The sequence below is a fragment of the Jaculus jaculus genome, chromosome 4, assembly GCF_020740685.1.
Source record: "Jaculus jaculus isolate mJacJac1 chromosome 4, mJacJac1.mat.Y.cur, whole genome shotgun sequence".
In the NCBI taxonomy this organism is placed as follows: domain Eukaryota; kingdom Metazoa; phylum Chordata; class Mammalia; order Rodentia; family Dipodidae; genus Jaculus; species Jaculus jaculus.
This window is the reverse complement of record NC_059105.1, coordinates 105,294,061-105,316,326: the sequence shown is the minus strand read 5'-3', so window position 1 is coordinate 105,316,326 and position 22,266 is coordinate 105,294,061. Positions and strand designations below refer to the sequence as shown.

The 22,266-nt window shown below is 39.1% G+C and overlaps 1 protein-coding gene and 1 pseudogene across 2 annotated transcripts in view; one reads left to right on the top strand and one right to left on the bottom strand.

Moving 5' to 3' along the window:
• Ranbp2 (RAN binding protein 2) overlaps positions 1 to 22,266 on the top strand; it is an 84,100-nt gene that overhangs the window by 54,719 nt on the left and 7,115 nt on the right. For both annotated transcript variants that reach the window (XM_004651804.2, XM_045147677.1), the window contains exons 20-25: positions 1,355 to 5,984; positions 9,073 to 9,240; positions 11,320 to 11,412; positions 13,525 to 13,700; positions 18,263 to 18,473; positions 22,126 to 22,227. In XM_004651804.2, coding sequence (XP_004651861.2) covers positions 1,355 to 5,984; positions 9,073 to 9,240; positions 11,320 to 11,412; positions 13,525 to 13,700; positions 18,263 to 18,473; positions 22,126 to 22,227 — 5,380 coding nt within the window. The remainder of the gene's footprint in view (positions 1 to 1,354; positions 5,985 to 9,072; positions 9,241 to 11,319; positions 11,413 to 13,524; positions 13,701 to 18,262; positions 18,474 to 22,125; positions 22,228 to 22,266) is intronic.
• LOC105945110 lies at positions 12,102 to 13,386 on the bottom strand (annotated as a pseudogene).

The following is a 22,266-nucleotide window of genomic DNA, read 5'->3' as shown; positions in this document are numbered from 1 at the left end:
AGGTAGGATCTCACTTTAGTCCAGGCTAATCTGGAATTATGTAGTCTCAGGGTGGCCTCAAACTCATGGTGATCTTCCTACCTCTTCCTTCATTGCTGGGATGAAAGGCGTATGACACCATGCCCAGCTTTAACTATTTTCTTTTTAATTATTTAGGCTTCATTTAAAGAAAGTCAAGGGAAGAGTCAGTGGTAGACCTCATATCCCCTCAAGTTATAGTCAGTTTTGTTGTTGTTGATTTATTTATTTATTATTATTTATTTGAAAGCAACAGAGAGAGAGAAAGAGGCAGATAGACAGAATGGGCATGCCAGGGCCTCTGACCACTGCAAGCAAACTCCAGATGCGTGTGCCCCCTTGTGTATCTGGCTAACGTGGGTCCTGGAGAATCGAGTCTTGAACCGGGGTCCTTAGGCTTCACAGGCAAGTGCTTAACTGCTAAGCCATCTCTCCAGCCCTACAGTCAGTTGTAATGTATTCCCATTCTCAAGTTATACTTCTTGGCAATCTTATTTTTGTGTTATAACAGTGTGTAAATACTTAAAATATTTTTAAAATAGCAGTATTGGTTAAGGTGCTTGCTTACGAAGTCTAAGGATCCAAGTTTGATTCTCCGGGTGCCACTAAGCCAGATGCACAAGGTGGCACATCCATCTGGTGTTCATTTGCAGTGGCTAGAGGCCCTAGCATGCTCATTCTCCCTCTTCCTTTCTCTCTCTAATAACTAAATAAAAAGAACAAAAGTTAAAATAGCAATATTTGGGCCTTTATCATTCTGTTTTGATGGAAATGGGGCTACCATGTCTTTGCTTTTCTAGGCTTGATGCGCTTACATTACTGTTAAGACCCAATATTGCAATAGTAGTTGAATGTGAGGGTTTTAAGATCAGAGGATTGAGGTACATTTAGATTCTTGTTCAGTTGTAACTTTGGGCAAGTTTCTTAACCTCTGTACATTGTATACATTTAAAATGAGAAAAATAATACCTTAATAGGGTTTTGGGATCCTTAAAATGAAGTAAAGTGGTTCAAACTGCACAGTGGTACATTAATAAATGCTTGGTAAATTTTAGTCATCTTCATCACTGTTTATGTCATTTGGTTAATTGTTGATTGAATGAAGATATTCTGTTAAATATATAGATTTCTTAAGATTCTATCTCAGTTTTCATTATATGGCAAGTATACATGCAGTATCTTCTATGTTATGTACATGCAAGTAGTAATGCTGCTCTTTCTTAACGCTATCTTCTTTACTTAGTAATACTCAAATTTGAAGTTTGTGAGAATTGATTTGTATTTATTTCTATAGTTTTGTGGGCAGTCTATAAAATTTTTTATTTTTTTCTTGTAGGGTCCAGTTTATGGCATGAATAGACTTCCACCTCAACAGCATATTTATGCCTATTCACAGCAGATGCACACACCACCAGTGCAAAGTTCATCTGCTTGTATGTTCTCTCAGGAGATGTATGGTCCTCCATTGCGTTTTGAGTCTCCTGCAACAGGAATTTTATCACCTAGGGGTGATGATTACTTTAATTATAATGTTCAACAGACAAGCACAAATCCACCTTTGCCAGAACCAGGATATTTCACAAAACCTCCAGCTGTAGCTCATGCTTCAAGAACAGCTGAGTCAAAGGTTATGGAATTTGGTAAAACTAATTTTGTTCAGCCTATGCCAGGTGAAGGCATAAGACCACCCCTGACAACACCAGCGCATACAGCACAGCCAACTCCTTTTAAATTTAACTCAAATTTCAAATCAAATGATGGTGACTTCACATTTTCTTCACCACAGGTTGTGACACAGCCTCCTTCTACAAATTACAGTAATAGTGAAAGCCTTTTGGGTCTCTTGACTTCAGATAAACCTTTGCAAGGAGATGGCTATAGTGGACCAAAACCAGTTCCGGGTCAAACCATTGGGCCTCGAAATACATTCAATTTTGGAAATAAAAATGTGTCTGGAATCTCATTTACAGAAAACATGGGTCCAAATCAGCAAAAGAATTCTAGTTTTCGTCGAAATGATGATATGTTTACATTTCATGGCCCAGGGAAATCCATATTTGGAACACCAGCTCCAGACCTGGCAAATAAAAGTCATGATACAGATGGAGGAAGTGCCCATGGTGATGATGATGATGATGGTCCTCATTTTGAGCCTGTAGTTCCTCTTCCTGATAAGATCGAAGTAAAGACGGGTGAAGAAGATGAAGAAGAATTCTTTTGCAATCGCGCAAAATTGTTCCGTTTTGATGTAGAATCCAAGGAATGGAAGGAACGTGGGATAGGCAATGTAAAAATACTAAGGCATAAAACATCTGGTAAAATTCGCCTTCTAATGAGACGAGAACAAGTCTTGAAAATCTGCGCAAATCATTACATCAGCCCAGATATGAAACTGACACCAAATGCCGGCTCAGACAGATCTTTTGTATGGCATGCCCTTGATTATGCCGATGAGTTGCCAAAACCAGAACAGCTTGCAATTAGATTCAAAACTCCTGAGGAAGCATCACTATTTAAGTGCAAATTTGAAGAGGCTCAGGACATTTTAAAAGCATCTGGAACAAATGCAGCCGTAACACCCAGTCACACTATCAGAACTGTTAAAGAACCCACAAATCATGATAATAAGGATATTTGCAAATCTGATGCTGGAAACTCGAATTTTGATTTCCAAGTTACAAAGAAAGACGGGTCTTGGTGGCATTGTAACAGCTGCTCATTAAAGAATGTTGCAACAGCTAAGAAATGCATATCATGCCAAAATGTAAACTCAAGCAATAAAGACCTCATAGGTCCACCATTAGTTGAATGTGGTTATGTTTCTAAAACTGGCCCAGAAAATGTTCAAGATAGACTTGCGTTAATGACTCCAAAGAAAGAAGGCCACTGGGATTGCAGTACATGTTTAGTAAGAAATGAGCCTACTGCATCCAGGTGCATTGCATGTCAGAACACCAAGTCTGCTAACAAAAGTGGATCTTCATTTGCTCAAGCTTCTTTTAAATTTGGGCAAGGAGATCTTCCTAAGTCTGTTTTTTCTAAAAAAGATGGACAGTGGGCTTGCAGTGTGTGCTCAGTACAAAATGAAGGAAACTTTACAAAATGTGTGGCTTGCCAAAATCCAAAAAAACAAAATCTACCTACTACTTCTGTTTCATCACCTGCCTCTTTTAAGTTTGGTACTTCAGATGTAAGTAAAACTTCTAAGAGTGGATTTGAGGACATGTTTGCTAAGAAGGATGGACAGTGGGATTGTAATTCATGCTCAGTCCGAAATGAAGCAAATGCTACAAAATGTGTTGCTTGTCAGAATCCTGTTAAACCAAATCCATCTACTACTGCTGTTCCTGCACCTGCCTCTTTCAAATTTGGTACTTCAGAGATAAGCAAGTTGACCAAGAATGGATTTGAAGGAATGTTCACCAAGAAGGAAGGGCAGTGGGACTGTGGTGCTTGCTTTGTACAGAATGAGAGTTCTTCTTTAAAATGTGTGGCTTGTGATTCCTCCAAGCCATCTCACAAGCCTATTGCAGAAGTAACTTCAGCTTTTACAGTGGGTTCAAAAACACAGATAAATGAGTCTGCTGGAAGTCAGGTGGGAACAGGATTTAAAAGTAACTTTCCAGAAAAACCTTTTAAGTTTGGTATTACAGAACAAGGATTTAAATTTGGACATGTGGATCAAGAAAATCCATCTTCATTTACATTTCAGGGTTCTTCTAATACAGAATTTAAGTCAATAAAAGAAGGATTTAGCTTTGCAATCCCCATGTCAGCTGATGGGTTTAAATTTGGCATTCAGGAACAGGGAAATCAAGAGCAAAAAAGTGAAGAGCATCTTGAAAGTGAAGAGCATCTTGAAAGTGAAGAACGTCATGAAAGTGAGCCTGGAAACCAGGCTCAGGATGTTAGTAGTCAGAAGAATGACAATGGTGTGATTTTTGGTCAAACAAGTAGTACCTTTACCTTTGCGGATCTTGCAAAATCAACTTCAGGAGAAGGATTTCAATTTGGCAAGAAAGACCCTAATTTCAAGGGATTTTCAGGTGCAGGAGAAAAACTGTTCTCATCACAAAGTAGTAAAAAGGCTGAGAAAGCAAACAGTTCGGATATTGAGAAAGATGATGATGCTTATAAGACTGAGGACAGTGATGATATCCATTTTGAACCAGTAGTTCAAATGCCTGAAAAAGTGGAACTTGTAACAGGAGAAGAAGATGAAAAAGTTTTGTATTCACAACGGGTAAAATTATTTAGATTTGATGCTGAGATAAGTCAGTGGAAAGAAAGGGGCTTGGGGAACTTAAAAATTCTCAAAAATGAAGTCAATGGTAAGCTGAGAATGTTGATGCGAAGAGAGCAAGTACTAAAAGTCTGTGCTAATCATTGGATAACCACCACGATGAACTTGAAGCCTCTTTCTGGCTCAGATAGAGCATGGATGTGGCTAGCTAGTGATTTCTCTGATGGTGATGCCAAACTGGAGCAGCTGGCAGCAAAATTTAAAACACCAGAATTGGCTGAAGAATTCAAGCAGAAATTTGAGGAATGCCAGCGACTTCTGTTAGATATTCCACTTCAAACTCCCCATAAACTTGTAGATACTGGCAGAGCTGCTAAGTTAATACAGAGAGCTGAAGAAATGAAGAGTGGACTGAAAGATTTCAAAACATTTTTGACAAATGATCAAGTAAAAGTCACTGATGATGAGAATACCAGTTCAGGTGCAGATGCCTCAAGTGCTTCAGACACAGTTAAGCCTGAAAACACTGGGCCTACCTTGGAATGGGATAACTATGACTTAAGGGAGGATGCTTTGGATGACAGTGTAAGCAGTAGCTCAGTTCACGCATCTCCATTGGCAAATAGCCCTGTAAGAAAAAACCTTTTCCGCTTTGGTGAGTCAACTGCAGGATTTAATTTTAGTTTTAAATCTGCTTTGAGTCCATCTAAGTCTCCTGCCAAATTGAATCAGAGTGGGACTTCAGTTGGCACTGATGAGGAATCTGATGTTACTCAAGAAGAAGAACGTGATGGGCAGTACTTTGAACCTGTTGTACCGTTACCTGATCTAGTTGAAGTATCCAGTGGTGAGGAAAATGAACAAGTTGTTTTCAGTCACAGAGCAAAACTCTATAGGTATGATAAAGATGTCAGTCAGTGGAAAGAAAGGGGCATTGGTGATATAAAGATCTTACAGAATTATGATAATAAGCAAGTTCGTATAGTAATGAGACGAGACCAGGTGTTAAAACTTTGTGCCAATCACAGAATAACGCCAGACATGACTTTGCAAAACATGAAAGGAACAGAAAGAGTGTGGGTATGGACTGCATGTGATTTTGCAGATGGAGAAAGAAAAGTAGAACATTTAGCCGTCCGTTTTAAACTACAGGATGTTGCAGATTCATTTAAAAAAATTTTTGATGAAGCAAAAACAGCTCAAGAAAAAGATTCGTTGATAACACCTCACGTTTCCCATTTGAGCACTCCTAGAGAGTCACCATGTGGCAAGATTGCAGTAGCTGTATTAGAAGAAACCACAAGAGAGAGGACAGATTTAACTCAGGGTGACGATGTAGCTGATGCAACTTCAGAAGTTGGGGAAATGTCTAGTGCTTCTGAAACAACTCCAAAAGCAGTGGTTTCTCCTCCAAAGTTTGTGTTTGGCTCAGAGTCTGTTAAAAGCATTTTCAGTAGTGAAAAATCAAAGCCATTTGCATTTGGTAACAGTTCAGCCACTGGGTCTTTGTTTGGATTTAGCTTTAATGCACCTTTGAAAAGTAATAGTGAAACTGTTTCAGTAATCCAGAGTGGATCTGAAAGAAAAGTGGACCCTAACAAATGTGAAGTGCCACAGGACTCTGATATCAAACAGTCTTCAGATGGCAAAGTCAAAAATCTCTCTGGGTCCTTCCCAAAGGAAGAGTCTTCAACTAATTTTACATTTAAAACACCAGAAAAGGGTAAGTGCTTCATCTTTAGAGTTACATTTTTGTATGGTATATTGATGTTGACTAGGAAACTGGTGTTTTAGTAAAAAGTTGGATTATAAGCTTTTGGTTTGTGAACACCCCCCAAAAATTTGAGCAGACATTTTTCTCTCTCAAGAAGTTGACATATGAATAGTCAAATGAACAAATTGTGTGTACGTCGTTTAAAAGATTTCAATAAGTGGAAGTTGCTTTATCACTAAAGGGCAGAATGGAAGAGCCCAATACAGTATTCATCTAGTTGAATCGTGAACGCTAAAGTCTATTCATTTTTCAATGTTGTTACTCTTTTTATTCCTCAAAATATATTTTATTGGATTATTCTATTCATATATAATATGACTTAGCCTTGCCACCATTTGTTAAATTAGCAAAGAATAAAATCACTGAAATAGATGAGTAAGACAACCAGATTGGTGTATATTGGTGTTCTGGCATATTCCCCCTTCCTCTCCTTCCTTACCGACCTAGGGCTTGAACTCAGCATTGTGCATGCTAAGTTAAGTGCTTTGCCACTGAGCTCACCCCCAACTCTGAAAATTCTGGCCTTTTAATTTTAAGATCATGTTCATTTTGTTTCCCAAGATGTTACAAAAATGAAATATTTTTTATTTTCTAGGATTTAATTTTAGCCTTTTTAAATCTAATCCAATGGCCTTTTGGACCAGCACCCCTTCCTCACAGCCTGAGAGCAAAGGTATAGAGCTGAGGTTTCTAGTCTGAGGTGACTAGTAGCTGGTAGTCCTTAGCAAAATAACTGGTTGTACAAAATTAAGTACTTTAACACTACAATGTGCATGTTAAAGAATGCCAATTTAAGCAACATCCTTTTTGACTGATGGTGTAACAAGCACCTTATGCTACTTTTTAAAAAAAAGTACCTGAGTGTTATTTAATGTTTTCTCATGCTGCATTGCTCCTTATTCTTTATAATTTTCAACTCAGCTAAATGAAGACCTATGTTTTATCTAACCTTTGTCTTTAGCCACTAATGTCTGCCAAAAGTGTCAGATCTTTTTTATTTTTATTTATTTATTTATTTATTTTTCCGAGGTAGAGTTCTCTCTGGCCCAGGCTGACCTGGAATTCACTACATAGTCTCAGGCTGGCCTTGAACTCACAGCAATCCTCTCCCAGGTGTTGGGATTAAAGGCGTGTACCATCACTCCTGGCCTACATCTTTTTTTTTTTTTTTTAAAGCACTATTATATGGCTTTATGTTGTGCATGTAGCACAGATAATACAGAAATAAGTGTTGCTACCATACTAGAATAGCTTAGCAGTTAAGGCATTTGCCTGAGAAGCCTAGGGACCCTGGTTCGATTCCCCAGGACCCACATAAGTAAGATGTACAAGGGGGCGCATGTGTCTGGAGTTCGTTTGCAGTGGCTAGAGGCCCTTATGTGCCCATTCTTTTTTTCTGTCTGCCTCTTTCTTTCTCTAGCTCGCTCTCTCTCTCAAATAAATAAAATATTAAAAATACAGTCAAATTAGAGAATATGTCTAGTAATAACGTCGTGAGTATGCTAAACAAGTTCATTAATAACAGAGATAGTCCTTGCTTTTGGGGACCTTTATGTTTCAAGCATGTCAGTTATTACTAACCAAGTAAACTTTTAGAATGTTTTTATTCTTAAAGATCCAATCTGGTAAATGAGTTTAAAAAATGTGAACTCTATATAAAGTGTTTATACATGTATTAGCTCTTGGTTCTAGCTTAAGATTTCCCTGACCTAAAGGTAACTTACCAGTAAGCAACTGCAAGGCAAAACTGTGCTGTGTCTGCAATCTAATAATGTCAGAGCTCCAAAGTACCTTAGAAATGAATACTTCGAGGTCTACAGAGTGTCTCATTTACACAAGACCTCTTTAACTAGCTAGGAGAAGAACTGGAACAAGAATCTGAATCTTATTATGGTCCTTTATTGTCCCTAGGTAAGATATTGTTAGTAAATGTTTTGTCTGTAATGAAAGAGAGGGGCAAGTTTAACTTTGTAAAAGGATGAGCACTAGTTCTTCATTGCAGACATAAAAAATAATTTGTGTATGTAACTGAGTTTTCTTGTACCTACATAAACTAAAAAGAAATAGATGGTATAAGTGGGGAAGACGAGATTAGTTTTAATGTATTAAATGTGTATATACAAAATATTATTTTAACTTCTAGTTTATATTTTAAAGTAATAATAAATTTAACATTTTTTTATTCTAAGTTTTTAGAATCTAGTATGTGTGTTTCTACTTGAAGCTTGTCTCAGTTTGGTTTAGTCACTTTTCAAGTATTAATAGTCACATGTGGCTAAGCAACTCTACTGAGCTGAATAGTTAGCACTAATTGCACATGCATACTTCATGACTGGTTTACTTTATCCTTTCAATAAGTAGATTACCTACAGAGTTCCACTCTTCCCCTCGTTTTTTTACCCTTTTTATTGGTTGGATATGGGAAGGGCTATTTTCAGCAATAGAAATTGTCTTAGATTCTTAATGTATTCCCCATAGCATGTCAGTTTAATTTAATAAGTTTTCACACTTGGAAAAATGCAAAAATGGATGCAGTTCTCATCATCTGCTATTCTTGGGAATTGTTAACTCCTTATAGAAATTAAGCAATGTTGGCTCTGGGTTAATTTTAATGTATACTAATCTTTGCTTATGATATCCTGAAAATTTTTCTTTTTAGTTGTTGTAATTGCATGGACATTTTACTGAATTATTGCTTAGCATGCTGAATGTGATTAGGATAGCACTTTTAAAATTATTGAGATTAATAGTAATTCACTGACTTATAAGTAAAAATGGCCCCCCTTTTTTTTAAAGCTTTGTGTTAAGAGTTTTTAGTATAACAAACACTAAACCAGGCTGCTAATTCTACCTCGTGATTATTGTAGAGCTTGGTTTGTACCAAAATATGTGTGCTTTTTTATCATTGTGCAGTTTTAACCTGAAGATAAGTTCCATGGTTGTTATTTTCAGTTAGAACACTAATATCACTAGTTACCTAATACCTACCTGGCCTTATGTGGGGTTTTTTTGTAATTATTTTTTACTTGTGTTATAGCAAAAGAGAAGAAACCTGAAGATTCTCTCTCAGATGATGATGTTCTCATTGTATATGAATTAACTCCAACTCCTGAGCAGAAAGCCCTGGCAAAGAAACTGCAACTTCCCCCAACTTTCTTCTGTTATAAGAATAAGCCAAATTATGTTAGTGAAGAAGAGGAGGATGGTAAGTCTTCTGTTATTTAAAACTACTCTCTCCTTAGTAATTGAGAGTATAGATTCATTATTTAACACCTAACTTATTGCTAGATATGGTGGCTCATCCTGTAATCTCAGCACTTGAGAGGTTAAAGTAGGAGGCTTGTCATGTGTCCAAGTCAGCCTGGGCTACATAGTTAGTGCAGGACAGTTTGGAGTATAAAATGAAATTTTGTCTCAGAAAACAACAGTGAAAAAAAGCAAACAAAAAACCCTGACTTAGATCTTGTCACTAATATTCCTGCCTTAGTTTTGCCTTAAATGTATATATAAATAATCAGTGATGATATATGAGGATCAGAGAAATGACATTTATTAAAGAAGATTTTCTTTTTGGTTTTTTGAGGTAGGGTTTCAACTATAACTCAGGCTGATCAGGAATTCACTATATAGTCTCAGGGTGGCCTCGAACTCACAGTGATCCTCCTACCTCTGCCTCCTGAAGGCTGGGATTAAAGGTGTGTGCCACCACGCCTGGCTCTTGAGAAGCATTTTAAAATAATTATCATTTGTAAGACAGACCTTTTTGAAGAAATTTAAAAGAAATCATAACTTTGTAGAAAGTCTTAAAAGTGTGGTTGAAAGATATGGCAGACAGAGTTCACTGGTGGAACACCTTGTATGCCACTTCAGAATTAGTAAGTATGGACTGGAGAAGTTGCTTGGTGGTTAAGTGCTTGCCTATGAAGCCCAAGGACACAGGTTCCATTTTCCAGTACCCACGTGAGCCAGATGACCAAGGTGACGCATGCATTTGGAGTTAACTTGCAGTGGCTAGAGACCTTGGCATGCCCATTCTCTCTCTCTTTCTGCCTCTTTCTCTCAAATAAATAAATAATTTGTTTTTTAAATTGGGGGGAAAAAAAGAATTAGTAACTAGGACATATACATGCTTAAAGTCCCAATAAGATGAATTGGGCATGGTGTAGAATGAGTTTGTAGTTGTGCTGAAATGATAGCAGCATGTGTAAACATGAAAGCAGCACAAGAGAAAGCTCTAGTAGAAGTGGGTTGACAGTCTAGAACTGGGGCTAAAGAGATGGCTCAGACATTTGCTTGTAAAGCCTTTTAGGCCTGGGTTTGATTCCCTAGTACCCATGTAAAGCTAGATGCACAAAGTGGCTCATGCTCCTTGAGTTCATTTGCCAGAGGCAAGAAGTCCTAATGGGGGCTTGTGTTCTCTTTCTCCTCTTTGTCAATTTTTTAAATTTATTTTTTAATATATATATAATTATTGACAACGTCTATATTTACAGACAACAAACCATGGTATTTCCCTCCCCTCCCCTACTTTCTCCTTCGTAACTGTTCTCCATCATATCCTCTTCCTCTCTCCATTAGTCTTTCTTTTAATTTGATGTCATCATCTTTTTCTCCTATTATGAGGGTCTTGTGTGGGTATTGCTAGGCACTGTGAGGTCTTGGATATCGAGGCCAAATTCTGTCTGGACAGTTGTATGTAAGGAATGATACCCTCTTTGGCTCTTATATTCTTTCTGCCACCTCTTCTGCAATGGACCCTGAGCCTTGGAGGGTGTGAGATGTTTTAGTGCTGGACAGAACTCCATCCCTTCTCAGAACTATGCTCCCTTTTGGGTCATCCCAGTGGTCATTGCCATCTGAAAAGAGACGCTTCTAGTACCAGAAGTGAGACTAGCATTAATATATGACTGAATGAGTACATTAGTGGCATGTCTGCTCTGGGGGAAACCAACTGCTCTCTAATTGGACTGAAGGCCCACTCTATGGGAGGGAATACATGCCTGGTACTGAAAACCTAATCAAAAGCCTATGGCAGGGGAGGTGATGAACCTTAGGGACTATAAAGCCTGCTCTTGTCTGGATAAATGCTTATATTACTCTCACCAAATTGCCCAAAAGCACTACACTTATTTTATTTTTAAAAGTTTAGAAGTGGAAAAATGGGCTATCTGTGGATAGGGAGATATTAACAGTGTGAGGCTGGAGATCATGTCTGGGCTTGTGGCTAAGAATGCCTTCAATATTGTAAAATGTTTTAAATTTATATGATCAATTGTATTTTAAGATGAAGATTTTGAAACAGCTGTTAAGAAACTTAATGGAAAACTCTATCTGGACAACTCAGAAAAATGTAAGCTATTGCAAGAAAATCTAGCAGGTATGTTGTTTAATTATAGTGTTTTAAATAAATCTTCTTTTCTTTGAAAGGCACCTCACTAATCATTTCTATAATTATTTTTTTTTGCTGTCAAATTTGTTTTATATTTGAAAATTTTCACAAGTTAAACTGAATTTTTGATCATTCATTCAACACTTTACATAAGACTTTCCTTTTCTTTTTTTTTTTTTGAGGTAGGGTCTTGCTCTAGCTCAGTATGACCTAGAATTCACTGTAGTCTCAGGCTGGCCTCAAACTCACAACAGTCCTCCTACCTAACCTTACCTCCCTAGTGCTGGCTATTTTCCTCCTTCTTTTTTCTTTTTCTTTTTTTAAAGGTAGGTTTCACTCTAGTCCAGGCTGACCTGAATTTCACTATGTAGTCAGTGAGGCCTCAAACTCACAGCGATCCTCCTTTCTCAGCCTCCCAAGAGCTGGGATTAAAGGCATGCACCACCACGCCCAGCTTCTATTTTCCTTTTTCTTTTTGGACAGAGAATCTAAGATTCACAGGAGTCATGACTTTACGGTGTCCTTTACTAGTGTCTCCATCAGTAACCTGTCTTGAGTGTAAGCATATCACTTGAAGCTGTGGTAACCTAAGTTCAAGAGAACACTGGTGAATACATACACACATGTGATATGCTGTAGCATGCCCCCAGCCTATGCAGAGAAAGGTTACCGACACATCAGTCTTTTCTGGAAATAACTTCCACTAAAGATTCATAGTCAGCATAGTCCTTCAGTGACTGTATAAGTTCATCCAGAAGAGAGTCACTTTGCATGAAGGTTTCAAGATCATACAGTGATTTGTTGATTCTGTGATCTGTGACCCGGTTCTCTGGAAAATTGTATGTTCTTATTTTTTCTGACCTTCCTCTGGTTCCAACCTGTTGGGAGATGCACTATGCGGACTGCACCATCCGTGGTGTTGACATGCTGGCCCCCAGCTCCACTTGCTCGCTTAGTGTCAATTCTCAAGTCTTTAGGGTTAATCACCAGGTTAATCTCAGTGGGTTGAGGTAATACGGCCACGGTCATGGTGCTGGTGTGTATGCGGCCTTGCTTCTCTGTCTTTGGCACTCTTTGTACCCTGTGTACTCCTCCTTCAAATTTCATGTGCTTATACGCTTCTAAGCCCCCAATGCTGGCAGAAGCATGCCTAAGACCACCTATTTCACTTGGGAAATAGTCCAGGATCTCAAAGTGCCATCTTTTAAAGGCTGCATACTGCTGATACATGTCAAACACCTCGGATGTAAACAGCATTGCCTCCTGGCCTCCGACTCCTGCAGAGACCTCCAGGATCAAATCCCCTTCATCTGGTTCTTCTGATGCTTCAGCTGGGCTATTTGTTTTTGATACAAGGCTGTTTCATTTTCTGCAAGCTGCTTTAAGTCTTCGTTTTCATCGTGCAGCAAGTGCTCGGTCTCGCGCAGCTCCCGCTCCTTGTCGCTCAGCAGTTTGCCGTCAGCAGCTCAGGCACCCTGCCTGGGCACAGGGCTTCAGAGCCCGCCCGGCGCTCCAGGAAGGTCCGCAGTGGCCCGCCGAGGGCGAACAGTTCGTCCAGGCCTGCGCCGCCGCAGCTCAGGGCCCGGCGGGTCCGACCCACACCACAAGGGGCCCCTCAGCCGCCGGGTGCTAGTTTCATTTATATAGTATAGCCATTGAAAAATTATTTACAGTGATATTAGTTTAGGGCTGGAGAGATGGGTTAGTGGTTAAGTGCTTGCCTGTGAAACCTAAGGACCACAGTTCAAGGACCGAGGACCCAGGTTAGCCAGATGCACAAGGGACCACACACATATGGAGTTTGTTTGCAGTGGCTGGAGGCCCTGGCACGCCCATTCTCTCTCTCTCTCTCTCTCTCTATGCCTCTTTATGTCTGTTGGTCTCAAATCAATAAATAAAAATAAACAAAAAAATTTAAAAAATAATATTAGTTTAAAAACAATGGTTTTTTGGTGGTCGCATGTCTCCATTCACAGTCTTTGTTACCTATGTCTTTATTTTACATGGAGGACTTTAGAGGCTGCCCAATGTGGTGGAGTAGCTGGGTTTCATCTAATTGTATCTTTTTTTTTTGGCTGATGTTATATGGACTTTTTTCAGATGAGAAAGAATGTGTTATTGTTTGGGAAAAGAAGCCAACAGTTGAAGAGAAGGCAAAAGCAGATATATTAAAGCTTCCACCTACATTTTTTTGCGGAGTTTACAGTGACACCGATGAAGACAATGGAAATGCAGAAGACTTCCAATCAGAACTTCAGAAAGTTAAAGAAGCTCAGGTCAGGATATTTCCATTGTTTTCCTTGGTGTTCCTTTGCCCTTTTTTATTTATTTATTTATTTATTTTGAGTTTTTGAGGTTGGGTCTCACTCTGGTCCAGGCTGACCTGGAATTCACTATGGAGTTTCAGGGTGGCCTTGAACTCAGAGTGATCCTCCTACTTCTACCTCCCCAGTGCTGGGATTAAAGGCTTGTGCCACCACGTCCAGCCCTTTGCCCTTTTTGATGCAGTAAACTTTAAAGCTTATGTCATATGATAATACTGTGCCCTGGCAATCAAATGAATTAGAAAGATTAACTAAATGGAGACCCACATTCTCTTATTCATGGATTAGAACACTCAAAATACTAGATAAAGCCTAAAATTGAACCACAGATTTAAGAACAGTACAAGTCATTTTACCACCATTCTTTGTATAAGCAAGCTAATTCTAAAAATTTTTGTAGAAAATTTAAATTATGTTACCAATAAACTTGCATAGATACATCATATCATAGTTTTTAACCCTTAAATAGATGCTGAATTTTGTAACATCTGTGTTTGCTGCTGCAGTAAGATTGTTATCAATGCATAATACTGACTTGTAAAACATGTTTATAAGGCCAGCATTACAGTCCTAGGAAACGTCTCACTTGGTCATGGTATATTAATGATTTTATATGCACTTAGCTTCTATTTGGATGGTTTGTTACAGTTTTTAAATTTAAAGGCCCATGCTTGCAAAGCCTGATGGCCTGTGTTTGATACCCCAGTACCCACTTAAAGCCAGATGCACAAAGTGGCACATGCATCTATAGTTTGCAGTTATGAATTGCCCTGGTGTACCTATATTCGTTATCTCTTTCTCTGATAAATAATTTTTTTAAAGTTACTCTAAAAAAATTTTTTTTTGTTTATTTGAGAATGACAAGAGGAAGAGGGAGATAGAGAGAGAGAAAATGGGCACACCAGAGCCTCCAGTCACTGCAAAGAAACTCCAGATGCATGTGCTACCTTGTGCATCTGGCTTATGTGGGTCCTGAGGAATCAAGCCTCGAACCAGGGTTCTTAGGCTTCACAGGCAAGTGCTTAACCACTAAGCCATCACTCCAGGCCAAATAATTTTTTTTTAATAAAAGAGTTAATACTAGTATATGAAACAGGTTGGGAGATATTTTCCTGTATTTTGTTTTCTGAAAGAGATTGTGTGAGATTGATACAATTTTTTCTTAAATCATTACAAGTTTTAACCATACATATCTAGGGTTTTTCTAAGATTATTAAGACAAATGTGCATATATCTATACATATATAAACACATAGAGAGACATAGAGCATGCGAGCTATAATAGGGTACCATTCAGAAGGTCTAGGTTATCTCCTTGTTCTTGAATGGGTTCTAATAATTTGTGTCTTTGGAAGAATTCTCAAATGTGTGTTTAGGGTTTTTTTTTTTTTATAATCCTTTATTAACCCTTTTTACTTTAGGAAACTGATTCTTATCCTGTAGTGTAGGCTGGCCTTGAACACACAAGGATCTTCCTGTCTGAGCATGCACAGTGCAAGTATTATGGATGTATGACTAGTTCTCACCATTAGTCTTTTGTGTTCTCACCATTAGTCTTTTGTTGTTGTTTTTGTTTTTGGAGGTAGGGTTTCATTCTAGCCCAGGCTGACTTGAAATTCACTGTGTAACTTCAGGGTGGCCCCAAACTCACAGTCATCCTCCTACCTCTGCCTGTAAATGTGTGCACTACCATGTACAGCTCCATTAGTTTTTGTTTTTTTTTTAAACATTTTCTTTATTTGAGAGAGAAGGATAAAGAGGCAGACAAAGTTAGAGACAGAATGGGCATGCTGGGGCCTACAGCTACTGCTAAGAAACTCCAGACGCATGCACCAGTTTGTGCATCTGGCTTACGTGGGTACTGGGGAATCAAACCTGGTCCTTAGGCTTCATGGGCGAGTGCCTTAACCACTAATCTGTCTCTTCAGCCCCTCATCATTAGTCTTTTGTGTGTGTGTGTGTGTGTGTGTGTGTGTGTGTGTGAGAGAGAGAGAGAGAGAGAGAGAGAGAGAGAGAGATTGGCATGCCAGGGTCTGCAGCTACTGCAATTGAACTCCAGATGCATGCACCACCTTGTGCACATGTGCAGTCTTGCGTACTTGTGTCGCTGTGCATCTGGCTTACGTGGGACCTGGACAGTCAAACATGAGTCTTAGGTTTTGCAGGCAAGCACCTTAATCACTCAGCCATTTCTCCAGCCCCACTAGTCCTAATGTAACTTTTTAATGAACAACTTCTACAAAAATTAACAATATACCATGATTATAATCCTCTCCTACTTCCCCCTTCCTAAGTCTCTTTCCATTGAATCCCTTCTTCCTAACTAGTCTCTCTTCTATTTTGATGTTCATTGTTTTCTCCTATTATGTAGCTTAGGTATATATAGGTAGTGTCAGCCACTATGAGGTCATGAATACCTAGCCACATTGTGAGTTTTGCTCTCTTTTGAGAAGGTGAAATACAGATTGAAGACCATTAATATCTTTTTTTTTTTTTTTTTTTTTTTTGGTGGTAGGGTTTCTCTTTAGCCCAGGCTGATCTGGAATTCACTATGTTGTCTCAGACTGGCCTCAAACTTAACAGCAATCCTATCTCTTTCCCCAATTGCTGTAATTAAAAGCGTGTGCCACCATGCCCAGCCCTATACCATTAAATTCTAATACAAAGAATTGAGTAAGTTTTCCTATTAACACTGTTTACATGCCTCAGGTTTTTGTTTGTTTGTTGTTCAAGGTAGAGTCTTACTCTAGCCAAGGCTGATCTGAATTCATGATGTAGTCTCAGGGTGGCCTTGAATTCATGAAGATCCTCCTACGTCTCCCTTCCAAGTGCTTGGATTAAAGGCATGTGCCACCAGGCCTGGCACCTCAAGTTGTTTTTTTTTTTTTTAATTTTTATTAACATTTTCCATGATTATAAAAAAAAATCCCATGGTAATTCCCTCCCTCCCCCCCCCCCACTTTCCCCTTTGAAGTTCCATTCTCCATCATATTACCTCCCCATTCAAGTTTTAATATGTAGTCTTTTCACTTTTATTCAGCTCAGAGTACTTATTTTTCTTTTGACTTGTGAATTAGATATTAACATGTCATTAAAAATACTTTCTATTTTTTTTTTTGGTTTTTCAAGGTAGGGTCTCACTCTAGCCCATGCTGACCTAGTATTCACTATGGAGTCTCGGTGTCCTCGAATTCACAGTAATCCTACCTCTGCCTCCCAGGTGCTGGGATTAAAGGCGTGCATGAGCACACCCAGCAAACATACTTTTAAAAAATATTATTTATTGGGCTGGAGAGATGGCTTAGTGGTTAAGCGCTTGCCTGTGAAGCCTAAGGACCCAGGTTCAAGGCTCAATTCCCAGGACCCACGTTAGCTAGATGCACAAGGGGGCACACACATCTGGAATTCGTCTTCAGTGGCTGGAAGCCCTGGCGTGCCTATTCTCTCTCTGTCTGCCTCTTTCTCTGTCTGTCACTCTCAAATAAATAAATAGAAATAAACCAAAAAAATTTTTTAAAAAAATATTATTTATTCATGTTAGAGAGAGAGAATGAGAATGGCTGTTCCAGGGCTTTCTGCCACTGCAAAAGGACTTCAGACGCATGTGCATCTGGCTTTTGTATGAACTGGGGAATTGAAACTGGGTTCTTAGCACTCTGGTACTGAGCTAAATTCTGTACACTTACTGTTATTTAAAAGCACATTGAGGGGCTAGGTAGCTGATTCAGCATTTTAAGGCACTTGCTTGCAAAGTTTGCCTATCGATGTTCAGTTCCCCTGTACCCACATAAAACCAGATGTAGAAAGTGACACATGCATCTGGCACTTGTTTGCAATAAATAGGCCCTGGCATACACACACGTGCGCGTGCACGTACACACACACAATTTAAATTAAAGCAAAAGCAAATTGGGGGGTGGAGAGATGGTTTAGCCATTAAGGTGCTTTGCCACCCCCAGTATAAATAAATTACTGGTTCTTATTTTATTTTTTGTTTTTTCAAGGTAAGGTCTCAGTCTCACTCTAGCCCATGATGACCTGGAATTCACTATGTAGTCTCAGGGTGGCCTCGAGTCTCAGGGTGGCCTCAAGCTCTCGGTGATCTTCCTACCTCTTCCTCCCAAGTGCTGGGATTAAAGGCATGTGCCATCACACCTGGTTTGGAAAAGCAAATTGGATAATCTTTTTATTCATGTTTAGAATATTTACATTCATTTGGTTCATGAGGTGGTTTATTACTTATTTTTAGTTGGGCCTGTCCCTCCCCCCCCCCCCCCCCGCCACTTTTTTTTTCCCCTGAGGTAGGGTCTGGCTGTAACCCCTGCTGACCTGGAATTCACTCCCATCTGTTTTTCATCACGGTTTTAATTTTCCTGTTTTGTGTGTGTTTGCAGTAGAGTTATAAACACATACTAACCTTTACAGAAAGTATTTACTATATTTCCATTTCTTTTCTTGGAGGTTGAAATGAGCAAAGAAGCTAATGGTATAGCATTTTATTCCCTCCTCTGCAGAAATCCCAGAGTGAGAAAACAACTGATGAAACTGGTAAGGTGCATACCAGCCAGACAGAAGTGACTACTCCTTTTTTCTATAAGGCAAAAGAACTTGATTCTACCACCAAACCTACAAACGAACTCCAGACATCCCCTGCTTCTGGGACTGCAGACAAGCCTGTAGATTTGTCTACTAGAAAGGAAACTGATGCAAAATCTACAAGCCAAGGTAAAAGTTGATCATGCTATAAGTAAGATATATGTTTAAGAAGGCGTCTTATTTTTTTTCTTTAATTATTTTATTATTGCAACTTTCATAATTATAGACAATAAATCATGGTAATCCTCCCCTGCTACTTTCCCCTTTGCAACTCTACTTTCCATCTGTTGCAGTCCGGTTCACATTGCTGGTAGAAATCACCCAACCAAGAATAGCTTCTGGGAAAAAGAGATTTATTTTGGCTTACAGGCTTGAGGGGAAGCTTCACGATGGCAGGGGAAAACGATGGCATGAGCAGAAGGTGGACATTGCCCCCTGGCCAACATAAGGTGGATCACAGCAACAGGAGGGTGTGCCAAACACTGGCATGGGGAAACTGGCTATAAAGCCCAAAAGCCTGCCCCCAATTATACACTCCCTCCAGGAGGCATTAATTCCCAAATATCCATCAGCTGGGGAGCTAGCATTCATAACACCTAAGTTTATGGGGGACACCTGAATCAAACCACCACACCATCATATCCCTTTCCCCTCTCAGTCAGTCTCTTTTATTTTGATGTCATCATCTTTTCCTCCTATTATATTGGTCTTGTGTAGGTAGTGTCAGGCACTGTGAGGTCATGGAAGAGTGCATTATTAAGGAGTTCTACCCTTCTTTTGACTCTAACATTCTTTCCACCACCTCTTCTGCAGTGGACTCTGAGCCTTGGAAGGTGTGATAGTGATGTTTCAGTGCTGAGTACTCCTCTGTCACTTCTTCTCAGCACCATGGTGCCTTCTGAGTCACGCCAAGGTCCCTGCTATCTGATAAACAGAGCTTCTCTAACCAAAAGTGATGAGAGTAGCATTAATATATGGGCATGAACATTATGAGAAGTGCTTATCAGGCAGTTTGGTAAGAATATATACACATATTTAGCCAGACACCAGCAGACATTACATCCCTAGGGCTCATGACATCCCCCATCATAGGTTTTCAGTATCAGGCATATATATTCCCTCCCATGGAGTGGGCCTCCAGTCCAATTAGACAGTGGTTGGTTTCCCCCATAACAGACAAGCCACTATCGCACCCATTGGTTCATTTGGCCTGGCTGGCCAAATTTAAGACTTGCAGTGTCCACTGTTGTTTATCTCCACTGGTGATTTCTCTCTCTTTCATGAAACTGCATGCAGCATAGCTTTTTCCACCTTTCTGTCAGCTGGTCTACACGGAGGAGGTTTTCAGCTTAGCTCCAGCAGGATTTCTCAGTGACCTTGCAGCCCAAGTATGTGGAGTCTTCAGCAGTAGGGTCTTACCTTTTATTCCTGGTGGGAAACCAGCTGCCTCGGCAATGGCCTGTAATGTTTTGGGGCACAGGCGCCTCCCTGGCCAACAACTCAGTGGAAGGTATCCCATCCCTGGCACTGAAAATAGTCTAATAACAATTTATGTCTTCTGGGTATGCTATTGTCCAAAAAAGTCGGTTTCCCTATGACTTATTCATACCCTCTTAGATTTTGTTTAACCTTCCCCTCACCTTTCCTTTACTTAAGTCTCTTCTCCTGACCTCACTTAGGCCTTTCTACCCCCAGTAGTCTGTTCTTCAACTTATATCTATACAATTCTATCCTCTTACGTCTGCCCTCCCCTCTCCCTTTCTATCCCCTCTCTTGCTTACTGGCCTCTGCTATTGAGTTTTATTCCAACTCATATACAAATCCAAACATTTATAGCTAGGATCCACATTTGAGAGAGAACATGTAACACTTGGCTTTCTGGGCCTGTGTTACCTCACTAAGTATAATCCTTTTCATCCATTTCCCTGCAAATTTCATTTTTCCTTATGGCTAAGTAGAACTCCATTGTATAAATGTACCATATCTTCATTATCCACTCATCAGTTGAGGGACAACTAGGCTGGTTCCATCTCATAGCGGTTGTGAATAGGATGGCAGTAAACATAGATGTGCAAATATCCCTAAGGTAGTATGACGAGTCCTTAGGATATATGCCTAGGAGTGGTATAGCTGGGTCATACAGTAAATCTATTTTTAACTGTCTCAGGAACTGCCACACTGATTCCCACAATGGCTGTACCAGATTACATTCCCACCAGCAGTGTAGTAGGGTTCCTCTTTTTCCGCATCATCACCAGCATCTATTGTCATTTGTTTTTTTGATGGTGCCCCTTCTAAGAAGACATTTTCAAAGGTAGATTGTAAGAACTCACTTGAACACTTTAGAGCTGAGTATAGGAGTGTGATAAATTAGACATAGTAATTAGAAAAATCACATTGCATTGCCAATAAATATAAATAAACGTGTAGTTTATTGTTAGATTTTAGTTACTAGGGAATGTAAAGCATTGTCCGTGAACTAGCTGCCAGATCATAACAGGCAGTAGTTGTTTACATGGTAGTTTTCTAGGTGATTTTCTAAGTGTTTTTGACTATTGTTTCAGTTACATTGATATCAGTTAAGCATTTCAGGGTGATTTGCTTACATGAAGCAGAAAGATTACAAGTGGTGTTTGAATTTTTATAAAACTTAAGTAGTGTTACATATACATCACTGTAACTTAGTAAGTTAGCACTGTTGAGCCATTTACATAACATCTCTTAAAGATTGCTAACTTAGCCAGAACTGGTGGTGCACACCTTTAATCCCATCACTTAGGAGGCAGAGGTAAGAGGATTGCCATGAGTTCAAGGCTACCGTGAGACGACATAGTTTGAGGTCAGCCTAGGCTACAGTGAGACCATACCTAGAAAGCCAAAAAACTAAAACAAACAAACAAAAAGATTGCTAACTTATAGTAATTTCTACTTAATATTACTATTCCTCTTAAAATTTTTTTAAGTATTTTATTTTTATTTATTTGAAAGATAGATAGTCACATAGAGTGAATGGTTGTGCCAGGTCTCTAGCCACTGCAAACTCCAGACTCCTGCACCATCTTGTGCATCTGGCTTTATGTGGGTCATGGGAAATTGAACCTGGTTCCTTTGGCTTTGTAGGCAAGCACCTTAACCACTAAGCAATCTTTCTAGCCCTTAAAGTAGAGGAAGTGTCTATATTTTGGCTTTGAACATGTGCATCATCTTCATTACCTTTTTTTTTTTTTTTTTAAGAAGCAGCCCTAAATAAGTCAAAAATAAAACATTTGTGGGCAGTTTAGAATATTCATATGCTAGAAAAAAAGTTAAGTAATTTCATACATGTGCATTTTCAGATGATTTAAGTTAAGGCAAAGCAGTTTCGGAGATTGTGAAACTATAGTAGAATTCAGACAAAAATTCCAGATTTTTTGTGAGCATGTATAAATGATACATTTGGTTTTAATGAGTTTATGTATAATACAGAACACACAGTTTAATACAGATGTTTCCTAAAATTCTTCCTTTTATTGCTTGTTTTAGGATCTTAAAGACTCCACAAAGTGGAAACTATATGTCTGGCTTTAGTATGGATGGCTCTAAATCTCATTTGGCATGCATTTGGTTTGGGAATTATATCTACAATTTAATAATTGTAGGTACTGTTCCCAATAGTAGGTATAGAATTAAATATATTTTGGCCCCCAACTCACCCTGGAATATAGAAAAGTCCAGTCCCTAAGGCTTTTTTTGATGTTCAATATATGTTAAATGACATAGTATGTTCTTTTTCTTTTGACAGTTGAAAGTAAAACAGCTTTGTTTGGATTTGGAAGTAGTACGGGGCTGTCATTTGCAGACTTGGCCTCCAGTAACTCTGGAGATTTTGCTTTTGGTCCTAAAGGTAAGATCAGGAGAGATTTTAATGATCATGTCATAAAAT